General features: G+C 43.3%; 1 protein-coding gene across 1 annotated transcript in view; it reads left to right on the top strand.

Annotated features, from left to right (window-relative positions):
* Positions 1-985: 985 nt before the first annotated feature.
* Positions 986-17,661, top strand: part of LAPTM4B (lysosomal protein transmembrane 4 beta) — a 62,898-nt gene continuing 46,222 nt past the window's right edge. The window contains exon 1 of the mRNA XM_030012839.2: positions 986-1,178. Coding sequence (XP_029868699.1) covers positions 1,083-1,178 — 96 coding nt within the window. The 5' untranslated portion in view covers positions 986-1,082. The remainder of the gene's footprint in view (positions 1,179-17,661) is intronic.

Below are 17,661 nucleotides of genomic sequence, written 5' to 3'. Positions count from 1 at the left end.
CGCTCATGGCTTCGGAATTTGGGGCAAATCCAAAGCATTCCATGATCTCCTCCAATATTATCTTTATAGTGAAACGGAGTTTTATTTCTACTGGTTTGCCAGTCGAGAATTGCTCGACAAGTGTGTGAGCCAGCACAGGCAGGATGCAGGAGCAACCACAAAACCACGGATGAAATGCCAAGAGTAAATTTATTTTCGTTACCTTGCCAACCGGGGGATCCCCAAAGCAGCACCCAGGCAGAGGCACACAAGCGGGGACGCAGACACCGTGGAGCTCGGTCCGTGCTAGAGGATTACTGAACCTGCTGGGTTTGCCTGTATTTCAGGGATTCGCACAGGCATAATTTACCACTGTGCTTTGATCTTTCCTGCAGCAGGGCAGGAATCTCAAGCATGTTCGATAGGGTGCCTCTAAGTCTATCACAGGCCTATGTTATCTAAACACAGATGTTCTACTCGTCCAACACACAAGACCAAACAACAATTAGTAGGCTATATGTGGTTTTTGACAGCTCAGCTGCAAGTCACTTGAGCGTGCTTACAATCCTCCTCGCCAGTCTTCCGTTATTTTCCCACAACGAGCTACAAGCTTTGCTAAGGAAGCACCGTCACGGCTTCGCTCTTATCCCACTAATTCCAGGGGCAGCCCTGCCTGAGAAGGGGGGGGTAGGACCACCAGCAGAATGGCACTTTTCCACCATCCGCGACACGCTGGGGACACGCAGGCCAGGCTGTCAGCCCACAGAATTCCCTCAACTTAGTATTTTAAAATCCTTCCGTGCTTTGGCGTGACTGCGCCAGTGCCCTGGGGTTTTTAAGTTGGTTGCTTGGTGCCGGTGCCCGCACGGGCGCGGAGGGGCTTGAAGGCAGCACCGCGGTCTGCAGAGGGGCGGCCCCCACCCGCGGAGCCGGCGGGGACTTCATCCCCGCCCGCCGCCGCCTGGGCTGGGTCCCTCCGATCTCGGTCCCGCCCGCCGGGAGGGGCGGCCCCGGCCCCGGCCCCGGCCCCGGTCCCGCCTCCGCGGAGCGGCGCGGCGCGGCCAGAGGCGCGGAGCGGCGCGGAGCCCGGAGGAGCTGCGGAGATGCTGAGCTCGCCCTGGGCGCGCTTCTACTCCAACAGCTGCTGCCTCTGCTGCCATGTCCGCACCGGCACCATCATCCTCGGCATCTGGTACCTGGTAAGCGCTCCCCGGCTGTCCCCGTGTGTGTGTGTCCCCTACGTCCCCCCCGCGGGTGTCCCCCCGGCCCGGTCGCTCGGCGCCGGCTGCAGGGGCAGCCTCAGCTGCTGCTCCGCGGAGGGGGATGCCCGTAGCAGCAGCTAAGGCTGCCTCTCGCAGCTCAGGCGTTTTTTTGGAGATAACCCTCCGAGGAGTCATGTTATTATTAGCAGCGTAATGCTCGGCGAGCTCCGGCGCTTCCCCGCTGCTAACGCACGGGTTACCCCCCCGGTGAGGCGTTTAGACTCTGCCTAAATCGGGAAATGAAGCATGTGTGTGTTTAGGGGCCGGGGGAGCGGGGGCAGGGGATGCAGAGCACGGGCAGGCTCAGCGGGGTCTCAAGCAAAAAGCCGTTCGGCAAATGAAAAGGTGATGAGCGAAGATCCCTGGAGTGAGGGGTTTTCCCCCAAACTTCGCAGCGGTGTTTCTCAGGCCGCGGTTGACTGCAGCACCGAGGCCCCGCTGGTGCATTAGCTCCAGAGAGGCTGCCCGGACCCTGATCACATTGCGCAGAAAAATCTTGGTTTATCACCTCTGGTCGCTGCCTCGTGAAGAAGTCGGGTGTTCTCATCACTGCTGTTCCTTGTTTGTCAGATAATTGTTTGTCAGTAGTATCTTGGGCTGCCTGGCAGAGAGCTGAAAGCTTCCAGGCAGCTGCTTTCAGGTACTAGAAAGACTTTTTTCCTCCATCAGGGTTATAGGAGCGAGTGAGGAATTGACCCTCGAGGCACAGCTTTAATGGGTTATCATCAGACCCAGACATTGTTCAACACCCGGTTATTCAGCCAGGGGAAAGACGGTGAGGAGGAGGCGCATTAAGCCCTCAGTTCCTCTTCTGTCTTTGCCAATCTTTCCTCAATCCCTTGGGTAGCAATGCAGGAAAAGCAGCTTTCCCAGAGCCGGCCCTGCCATAGTCACAGGGTTTGCAAACATGTCACAAGAATAAAAAGAGCTGGTTCGTCACTTTGGGTTATGTAGATGCACTTCTCAGCCTGCTCAGTCTTCCCCGTCCCTTGGTGTGAGAAATCAGTCTCCATCTGATGCCAAGGCCACGCAGAACTGTTTGCCAAGCATCATTTTTCAAATGACTGCAGACGGAAGCAGATTAGACCCAGGCTTATTTGCTAACTGCTGAAATTCCCTTCAGAAGCAAGTGAAAAATGCAGGGCTGGCCTCCATTGTAGGACAGCTCATTAAATAAATTCAATCAGCGTAATAAAAAGGCTAGGTTGACATTTATGTCCTAGAAATCATATAAAATTCTCTGGATCCTATAAAATACATATTTCACCTCTGAGAAAATGGTGCATTAGTTGAACTGTTTCTTGCTTCTGGTTTAATAAAATATAGTTAAATGCAATATCCACAGTCTGCGGTATCTAGAATACTGACAGTATTGAAAAAGATGCCCCTCTTTGCCTGGCTGCAATGAAGTTTCAGTAAGTTTTCATATGACCTGAAAGCTTTAGAACATTTCTTCCAGGATGCTTATTTCTTTTTGCCTTCAGCTGAATGAAGCCTTTTCACATTGGCTCCACAAAGACAGAGATACAGGTATTTTAGCTGTTCAGTGGACCTAAAGATATTTGAGGAAGAGGGAAGTAAGTGCATCAGCTGGCCTTAGCTACAAAGAAAAGCCTGACAGCTTTTTAGACTTCATTACCTATTGTGTTACTAACATTTAAATACCAGTGCCCCAATTCCACATAGTATTTTTCTGAAAAATCTGTTTTCAAATTTTCTTTTCTAACTCGTGGGTATTTCCTGATTTACACCTCTTTGTACTTCTTTTGCTTTCATAAATTTTTCAGGGCAGATTTCTGAATAACTTCAAACTGACAATACGTCATAACATGTCAAGGTGCACATTTCTTTCTGTGCTTTCTCCTCTATTGCAAATATTTAGATTTTTAAGGTTAACTATTAAGAATAGAAATTTAGATGCATGTTGATAATAAACGCTAAACCTTTTGCTAGCTTATAAAGTTAGGGAGCAATAACTAAGGGAGGGGTAGCTTATTGAGTAAACAGCTACCCTGGTTGAAAGGTCTGGTTTACGAAGTCATATACAGAAATACTGTTTTATCTCAGAAGAACAATTATGATTTGTTGCCATGTGCTATTGATGGTTTACGTAAAAACAGATATTGTCCTGGTGGCAAATTTTTTCTCTGCATGCAGTTTGGGTGGTTGCATAGCTCACCACATGTAAGCTATGAGCATTACCACAAATAAAGTTCAAACAAAAACCCCTTTGATTTTTCTCCACACCAACATGTATTCTGTAAACTGTTTGCCATTATGCTTTACAGGAAATTATTTGAAGGAAAAACATGCCCCTAGAGAATGAATAGTTTTCCTGTTGCTTCTTCATATCTTGCTACCTGTGAAGTGTAAGTTTTATTAGTTCTATGACTATGAATACAATGATTCAGTAGTAGAGGCTTCTGAAAGAGGGAAGAATAGTAGCTTAAAAGTTTTGGCAGGCTTTTAAAATAACATTTTCACATGTTGAACTGGTTTTGAGTTAGTATAATTTCAGGAGGCAGAGTTTCATATCTGAGTAAATGTGGAAAAAATAGTGCATTTCTCTGGAATGATGTTGTAGCTCTTTAGTTTTAATGTTTTAATTGGATGTTTGGGATCCTACAAAGAGTGGAGAGAGTGGGGAGCTGAGGGCACAGGGAGTCATGAGGGCTGCATGATGAGAGCACTTTCCGTGTAGGTAAGGGGGAGGAACGCTGTGTGCATTTCCAACACACGCCCAGTAGCTGAGGACACTTACAATGGTCTCATAAAGTATCAATAGCTGGGAAATAAATATTTAACTTTGCTCTATTTTAGAACATAATGGATCTCAGAATGCTAATGTTTCTACAGCTATTGTGTTTCAGTAGTTTCTTCCTGGTAGAGCCATAGGTACTGCATCTAGAATAATATAACCTAATACAGCATTGCATGATGCTACAATATAGTATACATAATAAAATATACATACTATCACAGAGCACTGAGGTACTTCAACGTAAAAAGTAACTTGTAATGGGTGGAGCAGCCAGAGGAAATTTCCTGAAAAGAATATCTAATCGGGTTGCGGAACAGCCTGCTCTTCAGGAACTAATGTGCTGCCTTGGGGAGAAAAGCTTAAGAGGGGGTGCTGCAGTGCTGAATACAAACATTATGCTTAAGATTACAATGGCAGCAATATGACTGTCTGGGTGCTAATATTTATTTCAAAACCTGAGGACCAGTTTGGTTCAGCTGGTTATTGATCTTTTATCCCACTGGCATGGACTTCACACTTTTCTGTATTATAACATGAAATCAGAGGTTGCAAGTAATAACGCAGAGACATTTGGGGGCAGAAAAGTCTTACAAGTGTCACATTTTGAAAAAAAAAAAAAAATTAAGGAAAATAAGGAAGTCACTTCCAGCAGCTTAGTTTTGTTCCAGACAGTTGTATCAGCATGCTGTTCAAGGCAATGACACTGCTGAAATGAGCCAGTTTTAGTTCTGATCTCCCCCACGTGCCAGAGTCCAGGGGAAAGCCAGCATTTTTGTCAGTTCCAAGTGACCCAGTCGGTACCGGTGAGTCAGAATAACATCCCCATCTGTAACAGCATTTATAAACACAGCACGTCTTCTTCCTGAGTAAATGGACTCCACTTTCTTTATCTAAAATACAGAGAAGCAACAACGTCAGATGTGCTGACAGTGTCACGGAAGGATTTTCCACTCTCCCGGCACATGGCAGTGGGGTTTATGCACACCCCGAGGCTCCACCGGCACCATCTGGGACAACGAGAATTATTTCCCATTGACTTGGGAGGGGAGAAGATGAAACTTTAAGGCATCAATTCAGGCAAAAAAACCCAAACACACCCCCCCCCCCCCGCCAAAAAAAAACCCCAAAATACCCCCACATTAAAAGCAGGAGCTCTCATTTTTGAGCTCGGTGTGGCCAGCACCGCCTGATACCGGCCTCGCTGCAGCAGTGCCCTGGCCACGGGCTGCTGCTCCCCGCCGTCCCCCGGGAGCGCCGGGAGCCCCCGTAGCCCCGGTAGCCCCGGTAGCCCCGGTAGCCCCGGTAGCCGCTGGCGGCCCCGGAGGCGCGTCGGGAGCTGTCCAGCCCCGGCGGAGCTGTCCGCGGCCCAGCCCCCCCTCCCTCGCCACCCCCCGGGGCCCCGGCAGAGAGGGGCGGAAATTAAGAACTAATGGCAGGCTGAGAAGCTTTTATAACGGCGGGTTATGAAGTTGTGCGGCTCCCTCGGAAGGTCGTGCGGTAAGAAGGTAAATAGAGCGAGCCGAAGTTTTTAGCCCCTGTGGCTTCAGCGTTCGAGCTGCTATTTGTGGAAAGCTCAGAGTGAATTGCTAGTTCGTGACATTTCAGTTCTGGATTTTTCTGGATATATAGTTGAAAGCGTGCATAATTTCTGCCTGCATCCCAGTCGTTTTTTAATAAAAGGATTGAGTCCTAATGGGTGAAAAAGTGGCCTCTTTATATTGTAAAGCAAAAGAAAAGCGCTGCTTGCTATGGCCTCATTGATTGACAGGTTGAACACCCTGCTGAGATCAGTAGAGTGCACTTGACCTGATGTCAAAAAGAGAATCAAGGTATATATTTTGCAACTGGGCCACACTTATTTCCCTGTCTTTTTCAAGTCCCGTGCAAAACAGTATGTATGGCAATGTGCTTAAATACCAGTTAGAAGATTACTGAAATCTTGGCTTACTTGGCAGGGAGTTGAGATCAGCACTGGCTACTCGTATAAACAAAATATACCTATACTGGTGTCCTTCCAAGCTGCTCAGTCCTCACTACTGCAACCTTTACACTGTCTGAGAGTGCTCACATCAGCAAGGAGTTGTAAGCAGGGATCTCTTGAACAGGGTGGAAACGTCCTTTCGGGGAAAATGAACCTGTGAGAATCAGGAGATTTTGTAAACTGAAAAAGATCTGACATTGTGAAAAGGGGCAAAGTGCACCATTAGAAAGCCTGATGTTACAGGGAGTTGGAAACTTTGTTATCCAGCGCCAGGTTGTGGGAATTTGCATGAATGCAAGTATGAGGCCCTGTGTTTTGCTTAAAAAAATTAGCTTTCTTTGCCTTTATATGGAATGAAATGGGCTAAGTATAAAGGATCTCCAGCATTATCTCCATATGAATGGTCATAGTATACCAGCCAGCTCACTGAAGGCTCTGCTCCTTCATATCAGCTAGGGATGTCACTTCCCGTGTCATGCCAGTGTCATATAGCTGGGACGTTGGGTCAGGTAATCCTGCAGGCAATGCTGTTTTTACCACCTCCACTAACAATCCAATACTGGTGGCACTGGGAAAGAAGTCTTGCAGAATGGGGGTCACTGTGGGTTCACCAGGTGATTGCCCCTCCATGGCCCAGACCTGGGCAGTGTATTCAGGGGGAAGAGCTGTGTGGTGCCAATGACATGGCTAACTCACATCCCCTGGTAGGAGACGTAGTGGCAGCAGCAGGTGACATTTCTCCACTGGCAGGTGAAGGGGTCATGATATAATCTGAAATTACTTGAGATTCCCAATTCTTGTAGTGGGAATGGCTGCACTGACTAAATATTTATGTCCCAAGTGCCATGTCTATAAAATTATCATTATTTTTTTTATTGTCTGTACTTCCTTTCATAAAATGAAAGCTGAGATCTTGAAAAAAACTAGTAACATTCCCAAGTAACTCATTGGAGACTCCCTGGGCACATGCTTGCTCTTGAGGAAAGTGGAGAGAAAACTTGGAATTCATCATGAATTAAGAAAAATATGAATCCTACTTTCAAAGGCTTCCCTGTATGATTGATGTACATGTTGAATATCCAACAGAGACTGCAATCAGAGGAGGTTTAGGGTATTTGCTCTTGGAGTGGATCACATCCATTTCATTATCTTCTTCAAGACCAGCGGGAAATAAATGACTGATCCTGCACACAAATATCTGCTTAGGGCCTGCATAGTATTTTCTTAAGAAACTGAAAACATATGTATGCATTTTAGACATGATAGAGCAAAGAATGAAGACCAGCACTGATCATTAGCATGAACAAAATATATCTTACCTGAAGGATCTTCTCAATAACCACATTCTGATTGTAACTTATCTAGAGAGACAGTGTTAAACAACATAATTGTTCCATTGCTTCAAGAATGGCTTCTGGAGTACTCCTTAAAGAGCTCCTCCCCACCATGCACAAACCCAGGTTGGTTTCTTCAGTGCAGGACTTTATCCCACCTCCTTTTTCCAATTCATGCTTCAGACCCTCTTCAGTTCAATTACAAAATAAAGTACCATATGGGAGAAATTTAGATTGCATAATCAATAAAACAGCTTACAAAGACCCTAATCACTCACCTCTGGGTGACAGAATCAATCCATGAAGAGGCCAGAATGATTATCTGGAAAAAAGATGGATACATAGGTACACCGTATCCCAGGTTACCTGTGCTTTCTGTTCCAAGTGAAAATAGCCAGGTTTGTGTGTTTGCTGTGTTGCAGAGAGTAGCAGAAACAGCATTTTGTCAGTCCTCCCCAGTCTCTGTCATACATCAGTGTGTTTGTTAATGGTTTTTTTTAAAAACTTTTCAAGTCATCAGAGGGATAAGATTTCTTGTAAGCATCTTTTGGACAGTCCATGCGTTTACTGAACTGTTTATTAGTCAGTAACACAACAGAAGGATTTCTGAAAACGTCTTTAAGCTCTAATCCCCTTACACATGCAATTTTTCTTATATCCCAAAATACCACACTGGAATTTTCACAGAGTATATGAATTATTGCAATGATAGCTGATAATCTGCATCAGTTGCCCAGGATAATGACACAATTGTCTCTTCTAATCAACAGAGTTATCAATTCAGAAAAAGCAAACCTTTGTAAAATGTCCTTTTTTTCTTAGTAAGGCCTTCAATTGGATAATAAATTCTCTGGCATCACAAGGAACAGTTGTCTCCCTCCAGTGAAAAAACAGATGGTTGGTTGTAAGAGGAGCAAAGTTTACATAAATGCTTGTTAAAGGAAAGAAACCCATTAAGAGTTCAGTATGCTATAATTACATTTGGTTTTTATACAAAAATCATGAATGTATTTATGGAAAGGAGAGGAGGTATTACATTAATCAAGTAAAATGTGTTTAGAAGTGCTGTTGAAGGTTAATATGTATCTCCTAGTGAGCCAGAAGAGAACACATTAAGCTTAGTAAACTGATCGTTGATTAGGCTGACGTCAGTGAAAATGCAATTAGTCTTATATATTCCTGGACATATGGAACGGATGTTGCAAAATAGCCAGGAATTAATTTCCTTGATTGCTTTCTTTTTCTCTGGTTTTACTGTGAGGTTCATACTTTGACTGTAAAACTCTGGAAGTTTAAAGTGTCCATGGCTTGCAAATGGGCACAGGAGTTTCCGGGCTGCTCTGCAGCTGGGCTGGAGGTTTAAAGCCCCAAATCTCCAAACAGCAGGATAGGAAAAGAAAAACCACACTCTTTGCTGAAGGTGCAGAGAGTGTTCCTGGTCAATCTGTGGCAGTGAATCTGCCAGGAAGGCATCGCTGAAGAAATAATGCGGACTTGAGCCTAGTGCACTGTTCCTGGACCTCCTGTGGGTCTGCTCTCTTTCGGATGTCTGCAGTCAGCTCTGACTACTGTCATCCTAGTCCTCTGCCTTAGAAGAGCTTTTTAAAGTGCTGTTGCTGTTTTTCATTTCATTGCTTTCTTGTGCTGAGCAAGGTCTTCTTCTGTCAGGAGATATATTAAGCTACTTAAAACAGACAGGACAAATGCTTTTGGCAGAAACACAGGTTTGTGGGAGATTTTCACCTTGCAGAGGTGCATTTCCCAACTGTGAAACAGCTGTGCCTGGACAGATCGGATACGTGTGATCATGTTGTTTACTATTTCAGTAATTATCTGTACTGTACCATCCTTTGTGGTGTGCCCGCTTCCTCCTTACATAACTAATTCCCTGCCTTGGGTTGCAGGGTGATGCAAGGATGCAGTTTGCTGCTGACAGCCCTGGTCCCTTGCATGGCTTCTGTGGATATTGTCTGTGGTGACTACATAAGAATAATTGATCAAAGTTTTAGTGTGTTTTGGTGTTTTTTTTTTTAATTAAGTGGGCATATGTGGCTTGCTGTCAAAAGTTGGGGCACACTCCTCTCACCAGTGCAGAAACATGTGTCCAAAGAGGCTAGAGGTGAGTCTGAGCACAGACAGCGTTGTGGGCTGGTGTGGGTAAGACACACCAGCTGCCTTGGGCAATCCAACCCAGGTGCTCAGTTACAGCTGCGTTGACTGGCCCATCCTCTGTGACGAGTCCACACTAAGGTTCAGACCCATGGGAGCTGCCACAACTCACATCAACATTGACACTTCAGCAAGTCTGCGCTCAACCTTTCACAGTCACCTGCAAGACTCAAAAATCCATTTTTGGAAGCCAAGGATAAATGCAGAAACCAAACAAATCCCAACTGGCCAGTTGAACAACTCATTTTCTATAAGGTTTTAATGCATACCAATTCTTTGCTAGCCCTCCATAGCATCCTGAACCAAGATGTGCTTTAGTAGAAATTGTGAGTTGGTCTGGCAACATTATAACTTGAACATGGGTGTATGATTATATTCCTCCAGGGCTGGGCAGAAGACCTCAGCAATCATTTTCGGGACTTTCCTCAGATACAGGTGCAACTTTTTTTAAATACAGTGTAAAAGTAGCAAAGAATCCACTGATAAACTTGCATACAAATATCCTATTTCCTTAAACCATGAAAGGACTAAGATTAAGTATGTAACAAATGAAACTCTATCTCTAGGGAGGAAGAAACCTCCAGTGTGCATTCTGCACAGCCTGTCTATCTGATTTTTTTTTTTTAAATAAGTTTAGCCATTACCATATTTCATTAATAACAGACCTCTTGTGGTTTGGGTTTTAGGAATGTTAAAAGGCTGACAGTAGGCAGTAGTTGAGTCATTTGTACAGAATAGTGCTGATAAATTATGCTGGACTTCCTATATCAATTTAATCAGCACAGCCTTTAAAGTTCAATGCTTAGTGTCATTATAATAATCAAAGTTGAAATTACTTATAAAGTCTGATTAAAATATTTTACACAGCTTTCTATTATATACTCTCTATAATACGCACTTTGTAATATGCTAGTCTGAGCCTGCCTGGCTCATTCTTTGACTTCTCATGAGTAATATGGAAAAATAAGCAACAAGATTTGCAGACTCTAGTCTGTCTTCTCCAGATTAAAGAACATAAAAAGTTAATTGCTACTTCTGATCTCACTAATGCTCTCCCTATTCCAGTGCAGTATTTCAGGTAGCAGCCAGAAACATACGCTTTGAGAAAACACACAGGGAAGTAAGAAAGAACAGCTTGTGCAGGAATAACATTTTCTTTTATTCTCCTATTATTTTAAGGTTAGGCAATAACCTGAAGCAGGAAGACTTATATTCTGGTTTTAAGATGCTTCGTAATACGACTAAGTACTTGCATTTCCTGAATAAACAGCTCATCCTTTTCTGTATTCCTCCAACCTTTTGGCTTCAGTAATAATGTCTGATAATGAGTTTCACTGGTGAAAGGGTTGAAGGATTCCCTTTTAAGCCAAATTTATGTGGCCATGACAGTCTATTTCCCTTCAGACTGTTATGTTTCATTGGGTGAAAAGATAACTAAGTGTGGCTGGGTTTCCTTCCTTGGACCATTCATTAATTTGTGTACCACTAACACATCTGCAGCTTGTCCCACACCACTGGAGAGTTGAAACATTTTCATTAGCATGAGGCAGAAGGCTTACACAGCAGAAAAAAGAGAGAGGTATCTACTTTGACAGCGAGGATTCTCCCGCTCCTCCTTTCCTAAGGAGTTCAAGCCACTGACTGAGGTGTGCTCAGATGTAGGTCCTGGGTCCTACGTGCCCTGAGGGGGAAGGTGACTGACTCTTTGCCATGAGATCTGTAAAGAAACTTGGGCACAGAGGGGGACATCTCGTTCCTGCTCACATTGTTTGCCTGCTCTCTGCAGCAGTCAGACAGCTGTATAACCTTTATTGCTAAAATTGCCTCCTTGATTCCTCTTTAATCAGAATTCAGAAAAAAAATACACTTTGCCTAACAGGGAGAGAGAGAGAACAGATAGAAAAATCTGCCTATACAGGGCAATAGATCATAAACCTGAACTCATCATCAATGCTAACAGAGAAGTTTGGGACAGGCACCCCAGATAGTGCAAATCAACCCTGAACTATTGAGTTAAATCCAAACTTGATATGTTTTTTCCCTTTTGTAGGGTTCTTGTGTCCTCTTAATAAACAAGTGATCTTGCTTTTATTAATATCTTCTACACTAAAAGAAAAAAGCAAGAAAAATGCAAAGAACATGCCAAGTGGGAAGGCAAAGGTAGATGTGGAGAATTAAGGATGTTGACTTAGCTTACCTGTACATTTTCCATACATTCTTACTTTTTCTAATAGTAATACTGCCTTCCAATATCCAAGTACTATAAAATATTCTTCTGTTGTTAGTTTAGTTTCAAGGAGCAAAAGCTGGGGGTTAGTTTCTATAGAGAAGAAGCACCTAGAGTCATAAACTTACCTTGAGTTTTTTGAAGAGAGATAGACAGTATGAGGGTTTTGCTTGAGGCTTTCTTCAGTTTTATTAAAAACATTTAGGATTTCTTACTAGTAAAATTAATGTCCTTGGTGACTTTGCTTCAATAGTATCTCTGTAGAGTGCAACAAACTAAACCCTGCCAGTGTTATGGGGTATTAAAAATAAGCTAGTATTTTGTGTGCCAGTTCAAAACCTGGCCAAGGTGTAGGAGCCTTGGTCAGCAACACCCTGAGATGGCTCACCATTCAAAGTCCTCAGAGAAATCTGCTGTTATTTGCTGCTCAGTCACAGCGATTTTTGTTCAGAAACATCATCTCCTCTTTCATCTGGTAGCTCATACTCTGCCAGGTATGGGACTACAGAGTAAACTACAACGATGTTTTTGGTAACTAGCTGTCCATATCAATCACGGTATTATAATTCACTAATACAGATTACAGAAAGTTGGGGCGTTAACCCAGAATGACTGTGTTTTCATTAAATCTATTTCTTCATTATTTTCTATGTCATAAAAACAGAGTTTATCTTTGCAGTTTTCTGGTTTTCTCCTCTTATCTAAAAGTATTGAGGTTTTATACCTACATCTTCCTGGGGTGTTCACTGTCATTAAACCAACTCTCTGGAACCATAAAGGGCCCTGGACAGGGAGCACAGGCAGTGAGTTAGTTCTCCACCAATGCAGAGATTTAAGGAGCGTGCTTAAGTGGATCTCTCTTGAGTTCAGTGAGGCTAAGAACAGACACAGAATTAAACGTGTACATACATCTTTCACTGCACAGACAGCATCCAGACCATTACATGCATGGAGTCAGTTATAAATTGAATCCTCAATATAAATAAAGCTAGGGGGTTTTCCTCGCCTTTTCCTGTAAATAAAAGGATCTCTCTTCACCACATTAGGGAGAACTGTAGTAGAATATTTGTAGAGGGGACCCTGTGGACTTCAATAGAAACATTGGTGTATTTTTAATGCAGTGTGTCAAGTTGAAGTAAGCTTAAAATTTCCTCTTCTAAACTCCTTTATCAAAGCAATTGTATTTCAACTCTTCACTGTAAGCAGGAGGAAGGCAAGGAAAAATTAAGCCATTGTAACTTCTGACAATTGTTTTAGTATTTATGGACATCTGTGTAAGTTGCTGGCTTGCGCATTTCTCTGTCTGCTCGAGTTAGGAATCGGCAAAAGATCTGTGTTAATGGCATGCTCTTAGGAGCTACTGGTACTAATTTTATTTTAGATAAGCTGGGATAGATACCATGCAGCTGCACTTCTGTGAAGGGTCTGAAATTACTATGGTACTCATTTTCTCATCACCTGTTGATGCAGTGGCTCCTGACACCTTCCCTCCCCTGCATTTTATCTCCACGGGTCACCACAGTTCACTGCTGACCTCTGGAACAAATGATGTGCAAAAGAAGGCGAGTCACTCATTGGTGGCAGAGGTCTGAAATTTTGGGGCATTATATAGTTTCTAAAGGCTGGATGCTGTCTGTGGAAGACATGAGGTTGTTTCCTTGCATCATAGACACTGCATGTTCCATAGACTGCTGGTTCTTTATCACAGTACAGATGGAAGCAGCAGCAGTGGCTGGCGGTGCCAGTCCTAGTCTCAGCACGTGCTGCCTTTCTCCCTCATGCCTGTATGCACCTTCTCTCACACAGTTGTTGCTGCTCAAAATATTTTCTACTCAAATCCGAAATTGTGTTTTGTAAGCCCAGAGCAGGAAATCCAAGTAATGCTCTAGTATTTGGACTAGCTATCTCCTCCATAATATTTCCTGTTTTGCCCTTTTCATTATACATTCTGGGGTCTCTACAAAGCAGGGTTATTTTCCTCCTCTACACGGATGAGAAGTTGGATGTACTCCATCTGGTTGCCTGAGAAGCAAGATTTGGGGAGTTTTTTACTTATTATTTTATTTCTGTATCAGGATAAAGGGACAGTTGGGCATTTCTAGGACTTTCTGTGGGATCTTTGTCCAGTCTCTCATTAGGGCAGTCTGGGCACCATCCTGCAGGGGCTGAGCCCAGGTGCAGAACTGGGCACTGATAATGGGGTCCATCAACAGCCCCCAACATGGCAGGTGATGAACCCTGGCCAGGGGCCATCCCATCCAGGAGCAAAAGGGGATGAGACCGGCGAGACAGCTGGAGACAAGCTACAACATACATTTAAGGGGTCCATCCAGGAAGCCTGGCTGGAGACCAGCACTCCTGTGGTGCCACTGGGGCAGGGACTGATGAGCCCAGGCTGAACTGGAAATGGGGTCCTGGGCCATGGGCAGGGGTGTGGGGAGGCCCAAGGTGGGGCTGGGCAGGGCCAGTAAGGCCTGTTAGTGGCCCCAGGGCTCCTCTCCTCTAACTCTGGGTGGCACTATGGCCGTAACCAGCAGCAGGACCCAGTGGTCACAGTTCTGACTTGATAGTGCAAAATCTTGCATTTTATTCTTACTGCTGAACACCACCCTGTTGCATGTTCATGAACATGTTTCTGTTTCTCTATCCATAAAAGGAGGAAGACATATCTCATTGGGAAGGTATAGGGCTTAGTTGCTTACTGAAACTTTGCATAATGACAACGCTTTCTACGTATTGTTAGTTAGTAGTTACATTATGTGTTGCTGAAGGAATGAAAAACATCTTGAAGGAAATCTTAGCCCTATTGAGAGAGCAGAAAAATATCCTTTGTTTTTCCTAGAACAGAGATTTCAACTCTCATACCAGCTGCATATATCAACAGGGAATCACTTTATGGTCTTGTCCTTGATTATGTGTCCTTGGAAGATGCTACGTCAGTAAGTTTTTAGGCACATTAAATTTATGCATTAAAGCATTTTTCAAAATTCAATGGTCGCATCACTTTCAAAACAAAAGAAAAACCCTAACAAATACAATACACCCAACTGTGCACACATTTTTTTCTCAGAGAAAGAAGGTGAGCAAATAAATACGTGGTGTATTTCACTTGCACTGCTGACAGCACAGTTGGAAGGTGCTCAGAGATCATTGAGGATCTTAAAGGAACAACTTGATAAAACAGAAAAGTGATGCACTAAAGAGCATTAGAGAGATTCCTACTGACCACAGCAGACTTCAGATCAGGCAAACACAATGTGTCTTATACGGAGACTTAGAGGCAATGCTGACAAACATGTAATCTGAATCTGGATGTATCTATACAGAGAAAGTAAAGTGCCTAGGTCAGTATTTTATGAATCTTCCTGACTATATCTGTACAAAAGATTAAACTTGTGTGCCTCTAAAATAGCAACACTATATACATTTATAGTTTCTGATTGCTTGGTTATTTTGAGTACTCTCCTTAAGTAACATATTTAATACCGGCATATGTCCTCTAGCTTTCCACAAAGGAGTATAAAGCAAGAACTGGATTGCAATATAAAATTATACATAATGTTAAAATTTAATAGGGTTTATAGAATGTAACTTTGAATCTTGACAGTCATCTGATCTGTCTTCAAAGTCAAGACAAGACCATCTATGGCTACAGCATTCCCAACACAAAGCTACTTAACTGTTCTATGAAAAAATGCTGTAAAGAAGATCTCTAACTTCCTCCAGACAATCTCTTCTGCTGTCTGATTGTTCTTACTGTTCAGCAAGCTGCCTAACCAAAATTTCCTTTTGCTGTAATTTAAATCTGTTACTTTACTTATCTCCCAGAGGATCCGGAGAAAAGTCTATTGCCTCCTTCTTTTCCTTGCCTTTGTGCACACAAAAGACTAAGAGCGTCTCCCTCCACCTTCTCCTTGCTAAGCAACCCCAGTTTTTTCCCTGTCAGTCACTCTTTCCAGATGTCTGATCACGCTCTGTTCTGTTGCAGGATCCTCCCCGGGGTTTTTCTTGGTACGTTTTAGAAGGACTTTGAACTGGACCCTTTCTGCAGAGGCCCTGTGGTGGACGAGTGGGAGGATGACTTGTGCATCTAATACCTGAGTTTCTGCAGTACTGCCCACCACCATGTAGCTGCAAAGATGAGCTCATGGGATGGCACTGAGTCACGTTCAGTTTATTCACTGTCATACCCAGACTCCTTTCTGAGGAACTGTTACCTACTCTGTTATTTCTCCTCTTGTTCTTCTGCAGTTTGTCACAAATGTGATGCTCTATGCTTGCTGGTACGGAATTGTTCTCTATTGTCTGCATTCTGCCATAGTTGATCAAAACCTTTTTAATCTTATCTCCTGAAGTCCTTACAGCTTGGCATTGTCTGCAAATTAAAGAAAGGTACAAGTCACAAGTGACTTGAAACACTAAGTCTTTCAACGATACTGGAAAACCCTAATCAATATATCTTCCACACTGGCTCTGAATCCTTGACAACTGTTCTTTCATTACAACTATCCAGCTGGCTGTACATTCACCTTCCTGCACTTTCAACCAAACCAGGTTTTCCTAGCTCATTTATGAGAAACTCATAATGCTTGCTAAGATGCAAAGAGATGATATCTACTGCTTTTTCCCTGTCCACAAGGCCTCTTAGCCTGTCAGAGAAGGAAAAAAAGATGAATTAATTACAGTTTGTCCTTGACAAGCCCATGGTGATTGTTGGTTATGACCATGCAAATCTGAAGTGCTAATGGGGAGACTGCTTGATTGTCTGTTCTTAGGTTTATTTTATTCTTAAATCTCACAATCTAGCTAGAAATTCTTTACATGGCCTTCCTGCTTTGAAAAGGCATAAACTGTGCTTGCTCTTTCCCCGTCTTGTGAACTCAATCTATTGTCAGCAGTTTTTCAAAGATCATTGCTAGCAGAGCTGGTATCAGCTACACATGACGGAATTTGCCTTTCACAAAGCATTTATCTTACCCAAGAAATTCTCTAGCCTGTTATGTCTTATAATAGCCTGTGTTCCTACACCTTTTTGTTGCTGTTAGTAACCTGTGATCAGATTAGGATAACTTCAAAGTGAGAACCAAAGCAATAAAAACCCATCTTTCCCAGCATACTCTATTATCAGCTTTCTTCTCTCCATTTCCCTGTTCATCAGTTATCTTCCTAGTTCTGTAGAATAATCTTTTAGCCAGGCTGCGTTATTTTGTGCCGAGCAATCTTCTTTTCTGCAGTTAGCCCTCTTCACTTCAAAGTGATGTGAGCATTTTGTTCAGATTTGTTTTAAAATATCTCTTGGCTACCTCTGCATTCCTCTCATAGCTGATGCTTGACAATCCGCTTCTACTGAATCACTTGACACTATATTCTTGCATTTAATTCACTTATTGCATTTCATAGCCAAGGCCTCAGTGTATGTGAATGTGTCTCTGTGCCATATGACACAGGAATGTGCGCATCAGACATTGGACTCACATTGCCACCTACTCCCATCCCCCCAAGGCCTCCTGATTTAGCAGCTCATGTAATCAGCTCATCACTCATGGCCTCTTAAAATTCAGCCTCTTCCAGCAAATCAGCTCCTCTGATCATCTAGCAATTTCACAGGGCCTGTCCCAAATTCCAGCTCTGCCATGCTAATAATCCTTGACTACAGCATTCATTTGTAATAATCTCAAAATGATTGGTTTTAATTGATTTTAGTTTTTGCAACAGAACAAACTGAAGTGGATGTGCTAACATGTTTTATAATCTGAAAGAGCAGCAACAGCTTTTCTGATGGTGTGGGAGAGAGTCGGAACAAAAAGAGGTAATCCACATTTTGTTTCATTTTCCTGCCGCCACTTGGGGAAAAAATAGGTCCTGCTTACACAAACCCAAAGAAATTAAGTGCAGTGTTAGTTAAATACTACAGTTGTACAGTTGGAAAACAGCCTCTGGCATAGACT

Source organism: Aquila chrysaetos, chromosome 4 (genome assembly GCF_900496995.4).
Source record: "Aquila chrysaetos chrysaetos chromosome 4, bAquChr1.4, whole genome shotgun sequence".
In the NCBI taxonomy this organism is placed as follows: domain Eukaryota; kingdom Metazoa; phylum Chordata; class Aves; order Accipitriformes; family Accipitridae; genus Aquila; species Aquila chrysaetos.
This window is presented reverse-complemented; position numbering and strand designations above follow the sequence as displayed.